Source organism: Brachyistius frenatus, unplaced genomic scaffold (assembly GCF_029030835.1).
Source record: "Brachyistius frenatus isolate BFR_SWC_R1_liver_20210118 unplaced genomic scaffold, ASM2903083v1 Contig_89, whole genome shotgun sequence".
Lineage (NCBI taxonomy): Eukaryota > Metazoa > Chordata > Actinopteri > Embiotocidae > Brachyistius > Brachyistius frenatus.
The window spans coordinates 649961-670031 of NW_027210688.1; the positions used below are offsets into that span (position 1 = coordinate 649961).

Consider the following 20071-nt stretch of genomic DNA (forward strand, 5'->3'; position numbering starts at 1 on the left):
CACTTCGATAAAATGTTTTTGATAATCTGCTCTTGTTCCTTCTCCTTTAAACTCTGCAGAAACGCAGCACGCTGAGGTTACAGGGATTTCTTTTCAAATACTTTTGCTCTCATGCGAGTTAGATTTGGCCTCCGCGCTGTGTTTTCTGAGCCAAGCAGCTGCTGAGGATCTGATCTGGGATCAGCGCTGCAGCCAAAAGAAGAAGCTCCGTGATAGTTTGTCACGTGATTGTGCAAGAAAATCCTCAACGGCCGCAGAAACCTTTTTTTGATAAGTCGAGCGGTCTGATTTTGCTGATATTGCAAAGAGGCCCAAAGGACGTAAAGCTTCAGGTGCTTTGGGAGTTAAAGCGGCGCTTTCAAACTTTTAGGATCCTTAAAATAAAAGTCTTTGTATAAACACGTCGGGAGTTGAGCTCTTCAAGCTAAGAGAAATGTTTTCTCATGGGATTAATCTTCTCGAAAAGTTGGGGGGGGAAAAAAACTATCTCAACCTGTAATTCTTTAATTTGGACTCGTGTTTTTTTGGGGTCCCAACTTTTTAATATAACCTTAAATGGTTAAAATGAAGGAAAACATTTTTTTTTTTTTTTTTTTTTTAAAGAAGAAGAACAGGACGTTCTGTTCTGCAGTTTAATTTCAGTATAATCTGTTTTTGCTGGTAATCCCAGCTCTGGATATTTACCAGAATCTAATCTATTCATTGACTCTAGATCCGCCCAATCAGCTGTTACCTCGGAGGGTTTTAACCAAAACTTTCCAACAAAGGGTTCCAGCTGTTCCATGTTTTTGCCCTGTTAGGAAATCAAATCACCTTGCTGACAATTGTATACTTCTCTCACCGTCCTCCGTAACAACACCGCACCTCCAAAACATCCCGAACTAAAAACTCGGAGCGTTTACGTGACCGTTTTATGGTTTCCTCCTCCAGAGGTCCAGCGGGACCAGAGATCCCACAGCTGTTAATTTTAGCCGGTCAGGAAGCCATTACGTTTTTTTTTTTCATGGCCCTCGCCACATGTGGACCCAGCTGCTTGTTATTATTGGATATTATGGTCTCGTTGCTCCCAGACTCTGTTTGGCCTTCAGGGAGGAACCTTCTTTAGCGGTCACGTTTATTTTTTATTTTTTTTAAGGAAAACCAGGGATATTTAGGCGGTTTGGTTTAAGTGGACATCGTAGCAGAAATAGACTCGAAATCTGCTGCACGGAAGTCATCGGTTAGACCGAGAAAGAAAAGGAGGGTTGATGCTGACGCTAATGGCGTGCTCACAGTCTGACCTCCGACCTCTCATGTTCCCCAGGACATCGACGTGGGCGCCAACCCGGTGCAGGTGGAGATCGGAGAGTTCGACGAGGCCATCGAGGTCGTTGAAGACATTGTCGCTGAGAGTGAGTTCACGAACGCACAACTTTGTCGTTAACACGCTTAACACCAATTATAACCTGAACTTTTAACCACGTCGCTTCAGATCTTGATGTTTTATTTTGTGTTTAATGCATCAGTTTAAGTTTTAGTTCCTTTTGACGTCGCGTTACGGATCAACACGACGTTGTTCAAGACGATGTTCGTGATTTACCGAGAGGCACCGTGGCACATCCTGGGAGATACCAAAGATAAAACTACACAGGCAGGAAGTCAGACATGTTCAAATCCAGTACATGTTCAAAATAAAACACGTCGGGTTTCTTCAACAACTAAAATACAGCCAACTGTATCAGCTTTGGTTTTAGGCTACAGGACAACAAAGTTGGCGATAACTAACACAATTAAAACTGTTAATAAATTAGATTATTAGAAGCTAAACATTTAAGGACAAATGACCAAATCTGGAAGTCAACAAAACCAGGAATTGGGTCGAATCCTCCCCCGAACCATAATTATCACAACCTAAACGTGATTTTAACTTGAACCCTCAAACAGCTCAAAATGCAAAAAATATCAAACTGAAATCTTTCCACATAAACACAAATGAATAGATAAATAAAAATGAAGATTCTGAACATGTATTTTCTGTTACAGATCAAACAAACAAACAAAAAAGGCCAGATTCAGTGCAGACATGACATCTTATTTGTCTGTTTAGTTATGAGACTTCAGAAAAGGTGCGAACACATTAATCTGATATGTAGTGAAGTAATAAATCTTTCACTCTGCTGAAGTTTCAGCGACTCGTGTTTGTTGTCTCCTCTGATGCTCGCTGTGACAGCGTATGATTTGGACTCCGCGGGTATAACTGGGATTAAAGCGAAGCCTCAAACTGCCAAATGAAACGGTCGTAATGACAGAGCGCCTCGTTCTGCGAGGAGACGGCTGTAATTACGCGTTCCAGCCGACGGCAGGAAAAAAAACAGTCCAACTGTACAAACTGTTCTGGACCAACGCTGCTCACAAGCTCTCATAACGTCCTGGAAACACACTGCAAGAGAAAGTCCTGTAAATGGTGTCAAGGGCAGGAAAATACCAGCAAAATAAGAAGTATTCAGTCCCAGTAGTCTCTTAAGAGTATCGAATGAATAACTTTACACAAATGAAGTAAAAAGAAGGTAATAGAAAGCCCCAAAATTAATATACAAAAAAGGAAAGATGAATGAGATAGGAAGGGAAATCTCAAGTAGCCTAAATACATCCAGGTGAGATAAATATAAAACAATGAAAATGAAAATAATAATTTAGGAACAGCCTTCAGGAGCAAATTAAATCATGAAATAGTCAAATTTAGAAAACCAGAGAATTTGAAAACAAATCTGATTCTGAACAGAAGCAGCAGTTTAAGTATCTTTTATTTCCTCTCCAGCGGACTAATTACTTATCTAAGGTACGGAAATTATGTTTGTCTCTTTCAAAAGGATTCACATTTTTCTCCAGAGGTGACCTCAGTGTTATGTCTGATTTAACATTTAAAGAATAAGAAAAAAAAAAAAAAAGTGTCTTTAACTCTTTTGACCACAGAAGAACTTCTGTCTGCTTCTGTCTATTCAGCTTTAATATGTTTCCATGACTGCCTCTGCTTTATTAACGAGGTCACATGTTCAGGACTGCAATTTCCTAAATGTCACCTGACGGCAGCGAAATTCAGCCACAAACTTCTTTTGATGAAGTTTTCCTGTTGATGTCGTCATTTCATGTTTTATGAAGTGTTTCATACAGAAGTGAGTTTTTCTTTTGGCGACAGTGAAAGAACTGGAAAGTGTTTGTGCTTCTGAATTGAAAGCAGCGACTCAGCCTCTGTGTCGGTACCCCCCCCCCCTCCCCCAACAGATCCCTGCCTGAACCACCACTGCAAGAAGGGCAAAGTGTGCGAGGTGGACGAGGACAACACCCCCATGTGTGTGTGCCAGGACCCGTCCAGCTGCCTCGCCGCCGAGGGAGAGTTCGAGCACGTGAGTCCAGAAGCAGCCTGACGTCTCTTTAAACCAGAAACTGAAATAAAGCATTTCATCGTTTTCAACACGCAGAAATTCCTGAAGTGTGTTTTTTTGTTTTTTTTCCAGGTTTGCGGCACCGACAACAAGACCTACGACTCCTCCTGCCACTTCTTCGCCACCAAGTGCGCCTTGGAGGGAACCAAGAAGGGCCACAAGCTGCACCTCGACTACATCGGACCCTGCAAATGTGAGCTCACGTCAAACGTTTTACAGAACGACACGTCGATCTCCGGTCAGATCGATAATCTTTGCCGTGTTTGAAACTTCAGCTCAAAACAACCTGGATGCAACCAATCAGACGGCAGCGAGTTGAAGTCACTGATTGTGTGTGTGAGCAATTATACTGGACGTCATTTAGACCGGTGACTGCCTGAGTAAATGAGTCCAGCCTGGACACACCCGTCTCCCTCAGACATTAATACCATTAACACCACGGCATGGTTGTGTTTTTAACCGTTTAGCAGAATATAAATGTGGTGTGAAGGTGCGTCACAAAAACCTGCAAATCAGGGAAATTATAGAAAAAACAAAGGGACTTTTGGACTCGGAAGTGAAAAACCACTGGGAAATTTTACATGTAATAAGAGGTCAAAACAGCTGCTACCAGCTCATGACAGGACTTATATCTCTGAACTACCAGTATGCAAACAAAAATGCATCATTTTTTCATAAGGAATTATATCGACGCAATAAAAACCGAGAACAAAGTATTTTTAAACTAAAATCTCTCATTAAATAAATTGAAACTTGTCCTTTACTAAACTAATCAGATCACTTCAGCTGGAATTTGTATCTCATTGTCTTTTTTTTTTCTCTTTCACTTTTCCCCTTTTGAGAGATCCGAAGTATCTTAAGTTCCCGTTTTGTTTCCACTTCGCTGCTTCACATCCGTGTGATGAGTTTCGAAGCGTCTCGGCTGGCTGTGATTGACGGGTCGGAGAGTCGCGTCCAGACACGCACTGCATTTCTTCCACTGTTCAAACACACACACACACACACACACACACACACACACACACACACACACACACACACACACACACACACACACACACACACACACACACACACACACACACACACGAGCCAGGGGCTGACGGGATCAAGTGGAGATCGTGGCGATGTTATTTTCACATTTCAGGTTTAAGACGGTTTCTGTCCCGTTTTAACATCAGTGGAACGACATTGTGAATTAATAAATATGTTTTCCTCACAAACTACCATGTTGTGCAATCCTGAAATACTTAAATAAAGATAAAAAGTAAAGACAGCAGTGTAATGTTGATATTTGTAGATGTTTCCGGAGCTTTTGACTGCGTCTCACTGACCTACTAAAGAAAATGAGATGCAGTTTAAATATGTGAAAGCTTGTAACCTTTGAGTGGAACTTATTTTATATCCTTAAGCAATAATTTTCAGTATTTAAAATCAAATAAATTATGAAAAGCTTTAAAATACTAAAAGCATGTTCATTATTAAGATAGCTAGTATTCATTCTGCTGTTTCCAGTATCGGAAACTTCATGGATCCAGTTTGAAACAGCTGTTGCTCTAAAAAGTGATATTTACCATCCAAAATGAGTAAATCGTTCGTATTGATATTGAAATCAGCCTTTTATTTGTTTTGCTCCCCGCAGACATCGAGCCCTGCATGGACAGCGAGCTGAACGAGTTCCCGCTGCGTATGAGGGACTGGCTGAAGAACGTCCTGGTGACTCTGTACGAGCGCGACGAGGACAACAACCTGCTGACCGAGAAGCAGAAGCTCAGGGTGAGAAATTGATCCTTTTTCTGTTTCACCGCAGTGGCTGAAGAAGCAAAAAAAAAAAAAAAATACTTCATAACAAGCAAAAACCTACTCAAGGAAATATTCTGAAGTATTCTTAACATAATGGACTTAAAGTGAAGTAGAAGTCGGCGTTCAGCGGCGACATACCTCGTTAGATATTTGGATAAATCACAGGAAATGACACGGTTGTTTAAAGTTGTGCTTCAGGTGGCTCGTAAATTAGTCCAATCCAAACTGTTTGAGACTGAGGAAATGTTTACATAAGAAGTTATAGATCCGAAGGACGGAAAGCTTTTAAAGCAGTTTGTTTTGACATCTGAAGCCTCCACCATCCCCCCAAAAAACACTGCTGATCTTCTCGCCATGCGACACATTTTTTCCAGGTGAAGAAGATCTTTGAGAACGAGAAGAGGCTGCAGGCCGGCGAACACTCTCTGGACCTGCTGGCCCACGACTTCGAGAAGAACTACAACATGTACATCTTCCCCGTCCACTGGCAGTTCGGCCAGCTCGACCAGCACCCCGTCGACGGGTACGTATCCCCGACAGATATTCAACGCCACCCCCCGAAAACATGAAGTGACTTCTGGCAGCCTGAGAGCTGATTGGCTGATCTCACACCACAGGAAATGATGTTCATGAACTGTTCCTTCAAAAAGAAAACGATTATGTGGCTTCTAGACGCCGAACCGAGCAAAACCCCAAAGTTTATTCCCATTTTCCTTTTGGTTAATGATAATTTCAGGATTTCCACAATGGAAAAATAATTACAGCTGAATTTTAGTAAAGATATCGAGTATAATTTCAATATCTTAGCCTTTAAAGTAAAGAAACCTTTAAACGGCGTCGGCTCACGTGATCACGTTACTCTCGACCGATGTTTGTTTATCTTTATTTGTTTGTTTGTTTACCAGATATCTGACCCACACGGAGCTCTCCCCCCTGCGCGCCCCTCTCATTCCCATGGAGCACTGCACCACCCGCTTCTTCGAGGAGTGCGACAGCGACAGCGACAAGTACATCGCCCTGGAGGAGTGGGCCGCCTGCTTCGGCATCAAGGAGCGTGAGTATTGATCGACAATCGTCCCTTTGATTAATAAAACAACAGCAAAAACAACAACAACTCTTTAATGCCATTAAAAGAGCTGCTAATGTTCAGGAAATGCAGACGTTTCTTCCTCCTGACATCCGAAAATGACTTTTTTTTTTTTTCTGTCTTTTTACAAAGAAAAGAAGCAAATTCTCACATTTAAGAAGCCAGAACTGAGAATATTTTGACATTTTCGCTTCATAAATAATAATTAATCATTTATCAGAATGGTGTGTCCGTGAACTGATTGATCTTCATCATTGTTGGATAATATTAAGCTTGAATATTTATATTTCCTCAGTATTTAACTAAAAAAAAAAATAATTTATCGATGTATTTTTGACTTATCCGACTCCATAAAGTGCAACTTGGACTTGATGAAAACATCCGAAATAAGTAAATAAATGATCAAGCTGTATAGAAAACAATAAATATTAAATTCATCTCAAATCAAAATTAGAATAGACTGCATTTTAAAATGTGCACAACAGAAGGTATTTTGCTTCCAAAAAAAAAAGCAAAATCATCTACTTCTTTTAGTTTTTAAAAACGAATACATTTCATGGATGTTTTCCTATATTAATATGCCCTCATTGATCATTTCAGGAACATGTATTGACGAGTGTTTCGTGTCTTTGTGTTTTGCAGAGGATGTGGACAAAGACCTCATCATCTGAGCTCCTCCGGCCAGCAGCAGTATGACAACCCCTAGTCGCTACTAACGGGACGAGGTGCTGATCCCTAAGTTAAGAACAAGAAAAATCACAGTAACGGTGCTAATTGCGAATCATTTTTTATTTTGTTTTTAAATAATGACCTTTCTTACCTATACCACTAAAAAAACAACAACAACAAAAAAAGATTACAAAAGAGAAATGTGCACAGTCTGTACTAACATGTTCATGAACCTTTCAATTCCCAGTAAAGAAAAACTAAAGACCTCTGATGTAAATGTTTTATATATATTTGCTGTCTTGTGTTCAGGGCTTTTGATTGGAGATCAATTTTGAAAACATTTTCTTGAGGAGACAAAACTGTAAAGTGGAAAATAAAGTTTCGAAATAAATGCTCCCTCTGCTTGCTTTCTACAAAACCAACGGTTTAGTTTTTTTGCACTCTTTCGGTGGTGGGCTCATTTTATTTTATTTTTTTTCATTTTGTGTATTTTGGTTTACTGATATTTAAAAAAAAACAAAAAAAACAACAATAAAGAGGATATATTGTTTGGACGTTTCAATGAGGGAAAAATCTCGCAGGCTGAGAGTTTTTTTTTCTCACGAATAACATGTTTGAGAGCACGACCGAACTCTTTCCATGAATAAAAGACTATGAAAAGATCTGGGAATCTCTGCATGCATTCATATCTGCGTTTCTCTCCTCCGCCGGGGAATTTTTATTGAGATGATCTGACAAGAAACCAGCATGGCGCCAGTTTGTTTACAAACAAGTCTGAACTTCATTTTTTTTTTTCATTTGTCACTTTCCACTTCTGCCTCTCGCAGCAGTAATGCCATTAAAATCTTCCCTCACGAGCCGAATTTAACACCCAGAAATAGTCATTTTAAAAGCTTCTTAATTGGGTTTATTCTGACTTTTTTTTTGCCCTAAAGTTCACATTTTCTTTCGTAGTTTGTTTTCTCCCCACCAGGATCAAGTCTTTCTGTATTTCATTTATATTCAATTTTTTCTTCAACACAATGAAAGTTTTTATTGTAATACTTTTTTTTAATGCACGTATATAAATCGAACATTCAAGACTTTATTTCAACCAAATTTAGTTTCCAGCAGCAGCTGATGTCTGACAAACATCTGCAAAGTTTAGTGCACTTTCACCACCAGGTGGCGTGCTTTCATTCCCAACGACTCAAAAACGGATCTCCCGGCCGATAAGACCGGTGTTGGTTCCATACGACCACCCCGACCTCCTCCCGGCACAGACTTCGACCTGGTGGTCGCCGTGACGACCCCAAGGAGCACCAATGGCTTCGATTAAAACAAATAAATAAAAAAGTCAATATCTGAAGTGAGATCAGGCTGAAAAATGCTGTATTTTAATGAACATGTCCGACCTGATGTTTAACGCACGTCCGTCTGCTTCCAACATCGACACGAGTGACGGAAAGTTTACGTCTGCGATCTTACGAGCTTTTATTTATTTTGCTGAAGACAAAGAAATCAATGAAGGACCTCAGCGTGCAAGAAATCTGTGTAAAAGTAAAACATCAGAACATTACGTTCGCAAACAAACGATAAAAGCGGGTCGTCCGTCCAACTCGTACATTCAGTCTCCTGCCTGTGTGGGTTGTTGTTGTTGTTGTTGTTGTTGTTGTTTTTTTGCTGCACTTGACCGTTTAATTTTCCTCCTGCTGGCTGAAGCCCTTCGCGGTCCCCCGGGAGACGGGAGTTGCCGTAGCACCCGGTTACCATCCCCGCCCGTTCACCCAGACTCCAGTGTCAAGAATGTGAAACAACAGCCGGGCCTCGTCCCGTCCACAAAGAGTCAAGAGTCCCTCCTCTCGGGGGGGGGGGGACAAAAAAACTAAAAACTCCAACATGTACTGTCTCACGGCTCAGAGAGTAATGTAATACGGCTTCTTCTTGTTCTTTTTTTCCACTGGGGGGTAAAGTGGATTAGTCTTTTTTTGTCCTCACTGCTCAGAGACGTCACTGGAAAGAATTAAGCTCCAACATGCACCAGTTTCCCAGGAGGGTTTTTTTTTTTTTTAAAGGTGCCGCTTGCTGGCTCATGTTTTATTTTTCCTGCCTGAAATAAATGGACGACTTCTGTTGAAGACATTTTCTCAGCTGGAGAAAGATTTCAGCTAATTTGGTACATTTTGATCACGTAATATCCGTACATGCAGACGTCTTTCTCGTTTCCTTTCTTTTATACATTATTCTATATTCCTGTAATCTTTCTGGAACGATGAAGGCCTTATTTCACACATACCAAAATTAAAGTCTCATATTTTTTTTGATAACATTTTTCTCAGCCTCACCATTATCGGAAACAATAAGCACCTTTTTTATGAAGTAAAAGCGCGATATATTTGTTAATTGGGGTCACGTGAACACTGAAAACTAAACACGGGTGAGTCTTTTGTTTTTCTTTTGTTATTACTCAAAGTGAAACCAATAATTGTGTCCATCACACTTTTTATTTCTGTTTTCTATATTTCACTGTGTGCAAGACTTTTTTTGGTTGTTTTATTTTGCATGTATTTCTAAAATAATATTCTAAATTCTGCACTTTAAATTCAGGTTTTAATAATTCGGACGAGGACTGACTAACAATTTCTTTAAATCTGACAAGCGGCACATATTTCCTCTCTCCAACATGCCCTCCTTTAAAAACAACAACATATGATGCCTTTTAAAATGAATTTGATGAGTCATTCACTTCAATTAAATCACAGCAAAAACCTTTTGTCGCCCCCAAGCGGGGGATGAGCCGCGGTGCACCCGCGAGCTTAAACGACGTCACCGGCAGACGCCGGCTTGGTGAAACCAACGCACCTCCAACCGTTAGCGCGCCGTGATTGGCCGCCGCGAGCGACCCAGGTAGAAGCGCAGCGCTTCGGGATTGGCTCTGCGCAGCGAGTCACGCGGGTCGCCTCAGCTGATTGGTGCGTAGATTACAGGCGTCGGATTTGATTGGCTGAAAGTCTCGCGAAGGGGGCGGGACGTGAAGTCGGGTTGCGGAGCCGCAAACCGGTAACCGAGACCTCCAGCACGTTGTGAAGCCGCTCGTCTTGTGGCAGCTGCCGACGTGATTCAAAGAAATCACTCGTTTTTAAACGCAACGGTCGTTTTTTTTTTTGATAACTGACCCGCCGGTAAGTTGTTGTCTTGTATAAACCGTGTTGTTACCGACGGAACATTCAGGCTCATCTAGCTCACCTTTCTAGCCGTTTGATTGACGGGCTCGCTCCTCCGGGCTCCGTCTACGTCCCGGTGTGCAGACGGGCGGCTCGTTAGCAGCCTTTGACTTTGCAGCTTCGTAATTTTGGTCCAATCGCTTGAAACGAATCGACTCTTCGGCCGCCGACGCGTCGGGATTTGCCGCAGGACGAAGCGGTGACACGTCCCCGGTCGAAGAGCCGAGGTTTAGCCACCGCCCGGACCGTTTAGTTTCAGTTTGGGGTTTCCAGGTGATAGCCGGGGCCGCCCCGTGTGTAGCTCCCATTCATCGTGACTCCGTTTCTCCTCCGTTTCTCCTCCTTCCTCCTCGTCCAGATTTTCCCGCTATTTCGCTACTTTAAACACACCAGCCGAAGATTATCACGCTTTAAAGATGGCTCGGTTTGGACCGGGCTAGCCGCGCTAGCTTTTGGCCCGGCAGGAGCGGGAAGTTGTAGCCGGGGACGTGCCGGGGGCCACGTGCTCCTGTCTGCCCTGGTGTGTGTGTGTGTGTGTGTGTGTGTGGGGGGGGGGGGCTGTCGCCGGTTTAGCGTGTGGGAGGTGGGGTGGTGGGGGGGGGTCTAGCTGTCGCCGGTTTAGCGCCGAGGTGGGCCAGCTAAGTGTGCTATTTCAGCCCGGGTTATATCTGGGTAGGTCCCAGGGAACCGCTCCGGGCGGTGAGGAGGTGCTAGGCCGGGCGGTGAGGAGGTGCTAGGCCGGGCGGTGAGGAGGTGCTAGGCCGGGCGGCGTGGCCTTTTGTCCGCGTGCCGCCGCCTCCACTTTCACATCAAAGCTGCACGTTTTTGTTTGTTTGTTTGTTTTTTAACACAGCTGCTGCAGATGCGGGACATTTATAATATTAAAATGTAACTCTTCAAACTAACTCGGGTGCATTTTCGAGGTGTTTTGGTCGGAAAGCCTTTTAAAGTCCGTCCCGGGTCACGTGACCTCGGAGAGACTTTCTCCTCCTGATGGGGTCCGTCCATGTTGTGCGCGTGTCCGTGCGCGTGCCAGGACCAACAGATGGCCGCCCGGTGTGTGCGCAGGTGTGGCAGACGGTCCACTTCAAAGAAAACCACTCGGGTCCCGTGACACCAAATTACCATTTTAATCACGTGACACAAAAGTGGAAGATCTTATATTTGTGTTGTCAATCAATTGTTTGTCCAAAACATGACCGATCACCTCCTTATTGATACTACCATTTTTTTTTTTTTTTGCAGGGTTGTTATTTATGCAAGCAGATATTTTATAAATAATCAGCTGTAATGTAGATATAGTAAATAATAGATACGTTCAGAAAATCACCACTTTTACTCAAATGCAGCTTTAAAAACTATGAAAAGACAACATGAGATCAGACAATACGTAGTCTCATATCAAGATATATCGAGAGATATCGATATAAATATTGATCATCGCCCACGCCGAGTCGACCCGATGTTTATTTTAACGACATCTTCATGATGCAGTAGGATCTGGAAGGATTGGTCCGGCTCATTACGGACAGACGGGGGAAATTCACAAATGAGCATCGGGTCGCATTGAACCGAGTAAAAACAACAAACAAACAAACAAACAAAAATGTGCAGGATTTGGAAGAAGAGCAGCTGTCGGTGTAAACTGTCCTTCCTGGTGTGTCATCAAACACACACACACACACACACACCTGAAAGCACAGATTCATTCACAAGGTGGTGCAAGTATCCCCCCTCCCCTCCCCCCAAAAAAAACAACAACAACACAACAACAACATTACAACACTTCAGTGCAGCATCTCAAGACACTAGATAACATATAAGCTGAGTTTCAACCCATGTTTGGTGAGTTTACTTTTAAGTGAATATTATAATGTGTAAATGCAACCCTCCCCCTCCGCCTCTCCACCCCCTCCTCCCTCCTCCGCCCCTCCCTCCCCCTCCCCCGCTCCTCCTAAGCCCTCCAGACACCTGGGAGACCCTGTGATGTCTGCGTTTGCATAAGAGTAGTCTCTTTTTCTTCTTTTGCCCGAGTACTTTGGCTTGTGCATTTTTTTAATGAGAAAATCTGGTAAACCATTCGGTGCCTGTAAGTGAGTTACAGGCACCCATAAGATTATATTTGACACGAATTAACCCGAGTCATGGCGCTCTTCTTTTTTTTTTTTCCTTCTTTAATACACACCATCGTGCCCCGAAAGGAAAATATTAATATTTATTTGGAAAACAGTCGATGGTGTGTTCCTGCCGCTGCTGTTCGTCGGTCACTGACGACTTTAACTCGATTAACCTCGAGCGGAAATCCGACAAAGCAGCCGGTTAGCGCCCGAAGATGTCGGTAATGTTGGACGGACGTCGGCCGGCGGACGAGCTTTTATTTACGAGTCGATGCATTAAGCGGCGTCCGAATAATATCAGTCGATGTTTTAAAAGCTAAGTGGTCTCTACGAAAAGCTTTCTGGCCACTTTGGTCCTCAGCAGGAAGGATTGTGTGTGTTTGCTTTCATTTTTCACTTGTGAATAAGAAAGCAAAAAAAAAAAAAAAGGGACTGGAAGAAATCGTTGGCGTTAAAAGTGCGATGATTGTGCAGATTTTTTTTCACCTCCACTGTAAGAAAACAAATGTTTGCTCTTCAAACTGATAATTCAATCAACTCGGGGATCATAAACTCTCCAGTGTGTCGTAATAAAATGCTTCGTGGTGTCTCGCAGGTTTTGTGCAAACAGACAGAACAAAGCCGACTCGTTATCGAAGTCCTTGGTTTCTACTACGAGTTGCCATGGCGATTATCAGTCGTTCGTTTCCAATTAAACTCTGCGAAAATACTAAAATGGAAGCCACAAATTTAAAGAAGCTACAGTACAGATGAATATAATCATATTCACGTTTTAGAAATTAATTGTTCTTTTTTTTTTTTTTGGATGATTAGATTGTTTAACAGTTAAAAATGTTCTTTGGAAATTTACAGAAATTTACTGAATTCTTCTGTCTGACCAAAACTTTAAAAACATATTTGAGTTGGAGTGAGTTTAAAAAAATGAAAGCTTTGGTTTTAACTTTAAAAATGTTACCAATCACTGCAGTTATTATCTTTATTCAAACTCCTAATTAATCATGTTATGATGATGCTTGTTGCTGAGCTCCTCTTCCTCGTCTTCCTCCTCTTCCTCGTCTTCCTCCTCTTCCTCGTCTTTCTCTCCACGCAGAGATTTCCAGTTGACCAAAGAAATGGTGATGGAGAAGCCAAGTGCCCAGCTGGTCGGGCGAGAGTTTGTCCGACAGTATTACACACTCCTGAACCAGGCCCCCGACTACCTGCACAGGTACCACATCTGTCATTTAAACCACATATATATATTTATATATGTATTTTTATATATGTATATATCCTCGCTGAGACTAATGTAATAAAACCGTTTGTGTTCAGGTTTTATGGGAAGAACTCCTCCTACGTGCACGGCGGCCTGGACAACAACGGCAAACCAGTTGAGGCCGTTTATGGACAATCTGTAAGTTTGAAATGCAGTTAAGGAAGATTTACGATTATTTGTTTGTATTTTAAATGCAACATTCCCATTAATTTGCATTTTAAATTAATTGCAGAAGCAGTTTTGGCTGAATATGAACTTTCAGCCTCTCAAATTTTAAGGAGAAAGAGTGAAACAACCGCAGCATGAAATACTACGTTCTAATATTTATACGTCATAATCGGTACTGCATATAAAGTCGGGACTTTGTACCGGCTGACGGCAAAAAGCGACGCTGCTGCACAGAGCAAGAGGAAATAAAGGGACGTTATTTTAAGACGATCACAGCAGCTGAAGAACAAAAAAAAAGATTTCATGTTGCAGAAACCTTCCAGCGGCGTTATTTTAAGGCGACGTCCCTCCGTGTTCAGTTTGCTTTGAAAGCTGCGCCGAGTTAAGCGCACGCCTGGATGGATGCTCGGCATGAAAGAAACAAAACAAGACCTTATTTGTTTTCTCTGAATACGTTAAACTGAAGATTTATTCTGTCGCGCCGCTCGCAGCGTCACGTATTTGGCAGAACAAGGAATAAGCAGGAAGTGTACGTTTGTTTATCAATAAACAAACACCGCGGTGTGTGTGTGTGTGTGTGTGTGTGTGTGTGTGTCTGTCTCGCGAATACCAACAAACAATGTGCTCAAACTCGTAACACACAAACAACTGTAATCTTTTTTTTCTTTCTCGCTTGTAAACATTTCCACTGCTGCTTGAAACGTGAACGTTGAGCCACGTCGTCTCTGCTCGGTTCACATCGGGACTCTGACGATCATTATTTATTAGAAAGACAATATATTTATCATTATGGATGAAAATGGCTTCCGGGTGGAGAAGTTGGTCCCAAAAAGGAACCGACTTCACTGATGTCCAACTGTTTTCTGTTCTACAACGAAAAAGCTTTAATGAGTCAGTTTTCACTGAATACTTGAAGGCAAACAGTCGCGTTCATATCGACATATAAGCAATTATTTAATTCCAGTTGTATGTTCTTGAAGTAATAGTTATTGTTTTTGTATTTTGTGCCTTTTCTATTGCAGAAATATTATTTTCAAGCACCCCGAGTAGCGCAGCTACTTCGAAGTTTGTGGTCTTCGTCCTGCTTCTCAGTCGTCCCGTTCTTATCGCCGTAGTTACCGTGATACATGTTTATTGAACCGTATCTTGCCGTCTCGCAGGAGATCCATAAGAGGGTGATGGCTCTGAGTTTCCGAGACTGCCACACCAAGATCCGGCACGTGGACGCCCACGCCACGCTGAACGAGGGCGTGGTGGTGCAGGTGATGGGCGAGCTGTCCAACAACATGCAGCCCATGAGGAAGTTCATGCAGACCTTCGTCCTGGCGCCCGAGGTCGGTGCAACATCGAGACTTTCAAGCGTTTTATTTCCCCGACTCCCAACGATATCTTCTAAGTGCCCGTTGTTTGTTTTGTTTGTCCTCCAGGGAACCGTCGCAAACAAATTCTACGTCCACAACGACGTGTTTCGCTACCAGGACGAGGTGTTCGGCGACTCTGACTCCGAACCTCCAGAAGGTGAGACGGAGTGTTTTTTTTCTCATTTCTCCTCCGTCAGATATTCGTCTCTGTGATCTGCCGTCTTTTTATTTCGTCCGGAGATAAATGAAGTTACAGAGACGAGTTTCTCATTAATTCTCCGGCGGTCGGGATCCGAGCTTTGATCGCTTCTCTTTGAACAGCTGTGTCGTTATTTATGGGAGCTGATCGAGTTATAGAGAATTTAAACGCGTCTCGATGTTTAGAAATTAAAAGACTGAACGTGCACAAAACGGCAAATTGAACACGACGGGGAAAAAAGTCCAAAATCCAACCACGAGATATTCTCATTTTGATTTATTTATTTAATTTATGTATTCTTGATTCTGGTTGGGTTATATTTGAATGGTATGTTAATTATTTTTATATAAAACTAAATATTGTAGCTAACAGCTTGCCTGCATTGGCAAGAAAATACGTGTTGATTAACGTCTGACTAAAAAGGTTTTTTTGTGATCGTGAAGATCATGAACACAGATTTAATTTCTTTCCAGAGTCTGAGGATGAGGTGGAGGAGCTGGAGGAGCGAGTCCCCTCCCCCGACACCGCCGCCGAGGACTCGGCTCCTTTCTACGACCCGACGTCCTGGTACGACTTGTCTTTGCTTTATATACGTACTTATTTTACCGCAGTAAGACTTTACAATAGTTCACCTTTGGCCGAATCTGCCCTCCATCATTGACAATAGACTCAACAGACTCTACTGGCATCTTTTATTTGTATATAATCTACATTTTTACATCATTTTTTTTATTTTTTATTTCTACCTCTATTTTTATTCTGTTATTTTTATTGCTTCTACCACGTATCGTTCATGTCGCAGCTCGGAGCCGGCGGTACCCGGCGACGAGGAGGAAGCGGCCGCAGGAAGTCCCGAACCCGAGCCGGAGGCGGAGAAGGAGGCCGAGGCCGCCGCCGCCGTGGAGCTGAAGGCGGAGACGATGCTGGACACGCAGACAGACGCGCACACGGCCGACGACCCGACAGAGAAAAGCCCCGCCTCCTCCGCCCCGCCTACTACAGAACCCGCCTCCTCCGCGACCGCCGAACCCGCCGCCTCCGCTCCAGAAGAAAACAGGGTAGGTGTGACGAAGATGCTCGAGGAGGGAGGAGTTAAAAAGAAAAAGTAAAATAAGAAGCAGCGCCTTCATTTGTCTCCTTCGTGTCTCCGTCTGTGTTCCCGACAGCCGTTCTCCTGGGCGTCCGTCACCAGTAAGAACCTGCCGCTCAGCGGCGCCGTCCCCGTCTCAGGAATCCCCCCACACGTCGTCAAAGCCCCCCCCACAGCAGCGGTAGGTCGAAGCTCCGCCTCCTGACCCGTTTATCTGAATCCGGGCCGTCGCCGCGGACTTCATGTCTCAACTTATTATAAAGAAGTTAAAAAAGTGTTTGAGAGACGAAAGATAAAAGCAGTTTGCTGATAGAAGATCGTGTTGAACGTCATCTTGACCTCGTTCAACACGATCTTCTATCAGCAAACTGCTTTGCTGTTGTTGTTGTGCTGCATTTCTCAGGAAGTAGAGACGTCTTTGGAAACTTTATTAAAGTAGAGATAAACGCAGCAGGACAGGACACAAGCTTCTCCCTGCTGGCTGCACCTGCATGATGATAATCCAAGTTGTTGTTTTTATTTTGATTTGCCTGAAGTTTAAGACCAACAGTAGAAAATATTCTCCGTCTCTGTTCTAATAAATAAATTTAAAAACCCCGTTTTGTTGACCGTCGCAGCCGAGAGCGGAGGTGAAGTCGGAGTCGCAGACAGCAACACAGAGACCACAGAGAGACCAGAGACCGCGGGAACAGAGGCCCGGAGGTCCTCCGCCGGCACACAGAGGACCCAGACCAGGTACACACGGTATATATACATACAGGGGTCAAAGGTCACTGACAGGAACCAAGCACGTGGCCAGGAGTGTAAACACAATCTGATGTGATGTGATGTGTGCTGATGAATGTGTCTCTGAGGGCAAAAAAAAGTTCCTCTAAAACGCGAAGTAAACATTAAAACTGGACAACAGGAACTGTGGAAGTAAAAAACAAAGATGTCGCCTCAGATCAGTCTTAATATTGTAAACTGAGAACGAGGCGGAAAAGAGGTTCAAACACGCATGAGAGCAAATGCTGCTCTTCTGTTTGGTTGTAGATTTAAACAGCTAAAATCTAATATGGACCAAAAGAACAAGTTCTTCATCTGACATGCAAACATGTTTTATTATGAGACACAAGACCAGAGATGTTGTAAAGATTTCTGAATTCGGAAATGTTTTAATAGATTTACTTGGTTGAGAGTATCGTCACAAAACTGGACCGACCGGTTTCACTGTGTTCCAGTTCGAGAAGGCGAGCAGGGCGAGACGGAGGGCCGCCGGGTGGTCCGGTACCCCGACGCCCACCAGCTCTTCGTGGGCAACGTCCCTCACGACGTGGACAAGACCGAACTCAAGGAGTTCTTCGAACGTAAGTCGTGAAAGTTCGATGGTGCTTTAAAATTATTTATTTTTTTAACTTGTTTTTTATTTATCCGGTCTTTTTTAATGTTTGTCTACCTTTGGGCAACTTTTGTTGTGTTTTAAAATGCGCTATAGAAATACATTTTGATTGATTGATAATGTGTAATATTTATTTCAGAGTATGGGACAGTCCTGGAGCTGAGGATCAACAGCGGAGGGAAGCTACCCAACTTTGGCTTCGTGGTGTTTGACGACTCCGAACCCGTTCAGAAGATCCTCAGCAACAGGGTAACAAACCTTTCGGGCTCACTTCCATTTTCTTTCACTTTCGTTGCTAGGAGACCAGTTTGGATCCTTAAAATAGTCTCCGGTACTTCTTGTGTGGCAGTTATTTTGTATTATTTAAAACTTTTGATTCTCCTCCTGCAGCCCATCAAGTTCAGAGGCGACGTCCGCCTGAACGTGGAGGAGAAGAAGACCCGGTCGGCCCGGGAGGGCGACAGGCGGGACGTGAGGCCCCGGGGGCCCGGCGGGCCCGGCGGCCCCAGAGAGCGGATAGGAGGAGGCGGCGGTGGACCCCGCGGGCCCCCCACCCGCGGAGGCATGGCACAGAAACCCAGCTTCGGTTCCGGACGGGGCGCCGGGCCCAGCGAGGGCCGCTACTCCGCCCCGCGCCAGTGAGGGGGCCCCCCTCTTCAAACCCCCCCTCCTCCCTCGAGTTAGATTACTGTTTGGATTCAATTTACTTGAGTGGTTATTGAGTTATTCTGTAGCAGGACCTGATTGGACGAAGCCAAATTTGGAAAGAAAAGCCCTTTTTACTCGGCAGCTAGGAGGAAAAATCAGGAGGACTTGTTCATTTCAGGGTCCAGATTTTTGGGTCGCTGCTCCTGCACGGCCTCATTTCTGACTCATCCTCCTCCTCCTCCTCCTCATTCTTCCTCCTACGTATGTTACAAGCATCTATCAGGGGTTTCCGTTAGTGACTGAAGCAAGTTCGGTCGAGAGCTTTTCACTCCTGCTGAATTCAACAGCCAGTCTCGACATCTCTCATGAAGATGGCTGCCTCCTCTTCCTCCCTCCATCCCAGCCTCATTCTTCTTCTTCTTCTTCTGTCACCTGCTGCTTTTCATTTTCCTCCTCCTCCTCCTCCTCCTCCTCTTCTTCTTCTTTTGTCCTCCACCACCACCACATGTATTATCTGGACTTATGTCAGTTTTTGTTTGTTTTTTCATGCTGAACTTGAATTTATTAAGAAACAAAATCGAAACACGCAAAACACATGAGAAAAAAAAAAAGGGTAAATACTACTTGAATTGGGGATTAAAAAACCCAGAGTTTAGTTTTTTTTTTCGCGTTCTCTCTCCCTGTTTCTTAAAGGAACGTGTACTTTACTGCTTGGGCAATCCTGTGTATTGCTGCCACCGTTGTATCTAGCGATGGATCTGTCTTATCTTTTTATTCTATCAGGTCAAGAGCTGAACTGTAGTGGTTTTATTTGAGTAATAATGGCTTCTAATATGTGGATTCACAGACGCGTCTGAATGGAGCATGTATCAAAACCTGTTGTCAAGGCTTCGACTACCGATGCACTTCATTTGTCATGTTGAGAGAGAAGAAAAAAAAAAAACCGGGAGTTCACCTGCCGATGAGAGAACTAAATTAAAAAGTGATTTACTGTTTTAAACTGGTCTGTTTGAGCTTGTTTTGAGTCTGCGGCCGGCCGAATGGAGACGGTGGGACTTGGTTCGGGTATTAAATCCTGTCGCGACCGTATTTATACTCTTTAGGTAAAACGCTCTTATACATCTTTTTGTATTTGGACAATTTAAATCAACAGAAAGAAAAAAAAAAAGTTTTGTTGAAAAATTTCAGCTGTTAAGTGATGAGTTAACATCCACAGATAGTTATTTTTATAATATTCTTCCCGGCAATCGATTTCAATTCAGTTCTGTTCCCAGCAGACTTTGATTTGTTAAAAACAGGAAAGAAATCACGTGCAGCTAAAAATCCTGGAGTCCATTTAGCTGCCTCGGTGTCGGGGTCCAGGTGTTGTGGATGCTGGTGCAGTCGCGGCTCACAGCCACCGTTTCATACAAATTATAATGATGTTAATGAGCAGCTACGTTTTCCTACTGTAACGAGCCAAAAACGTCTGCTGGGAAAAAGGCCTGAATGAGAACCTTAAAGCTTCAACACCTGCGTGAAATAGTCATCAATAATGTTATTAATGAGGCTTTTAAAAAGAAAACACATTAATGACATTATGACTCTACATTAAAGTTCCTGAAGAATAAAAGCTGAATCAGGAGCTGCTGATTAATGAACAACCAACAGGTGCGTCTGCCACCAGCTGCT

At 43.3% G+C, this 20071-nt stretch overlaps 2 protein-coding genes and 2 long non-coding RNA genes across 5 annotated transcripts in view; 2 read left to right on the forward strand and 2 right to left on the reverse strand.

Annotated features, from left to right (window-relative positions):
- Positions 1-7372, forward strand: part of sparc (secreted protein, acidic, cysteine-rich (osteonectin)) — a 16231-nt gene extending 8859 nt beyond the window's left edge. Inside the window, exons 4-10 of the mRNA XM_069710083.1 lie at positions 1304-1391; positions 3262-3383; positions 3495-3615; positions 5065-5198; positions 5600-5748; positions 6131-6279; positions 6955-7372. Of these exons, the coding sequence (XP_069566184.1) occupies positions 1304-1391; positions 3262-3383; positions 3495-3615; positions 5065-5198; positions 5600-5748; positions 6131-6279; positions 6955-6983 (792 nt within the window). The 3' untranslated portion in view covers positions 6984-7372. The remainder of the gene's footprint in view (positions 1-1303; positions 1392-3261; positions 3384-3494; positions 3616-5064; positions 5199-5599; positions 5749-6130; positions 6280-6954) is intronic.
- Positions 1-10673, reverse strand: part of LOC138627635 (uncharacterized) — a 25602-nt gene extending 14929 nt beyond the window's left edge. Inside the window, exon 1 of the long non-coding RNA XR_011311405.1 lies at positions 10207-10673. This is a non-coding gene — a long non-coding RNA (uncharacterized lncRNA). The remainder of the gene's footprint in view (positions 1-10206) is intronic.
- On the reverse strand, positions 7471-9177 carry LOC138627634 (uncharacterized). The gene is made up of 3 exons (XR_011311404.1): positions 8586-9177; positions 8376-8466; positions 7471-8289 (listed from the first exon to the last, which is right to left on the reverse strand). It is a non-coding gene; the product is annotated as an uncharacterized lncRNA (long non-coding RNA).
- g3bp1 (GTPase activating protein (SH3 domain) binding protein 1) lies at positions 10012-19400 on the forward strand. Of its 2 annotated transcripts, none has more exons than XM_069710074.1 (12): positions 10012-10142; positions 13392-13508; positions 13613-13694; positions 14885-15058; positions 15152-15242; positions 15728-15851; positions 16087-16342; positions 16451-16555; positions 16992-17109; positions 17595-17720; positions 17892-18001; positions 18143-19400. In XM_069710074.1, exons 2-12 carry the CDS (start codon positions 13414-13416, stop codon positions 18392-18394), a joined length of 1533 nt encoding a protein of 510 aa, XP_069566175.1. In that variant the 5' UTR covers positions 10012-10142; positions 13392-13413; the 3' UTR covers positions 18395-19400. The 2 variants fall into 2 exon arrangements, with proteins under 2 accessions (XP_069566175.1, XP_069566176.1); XM_069710075.1 differs by having other exon boundaries at positions 10013-10142; positions 15758-15851.
- Positions 19401-20071: the final 671 nt, after the last annotated feature.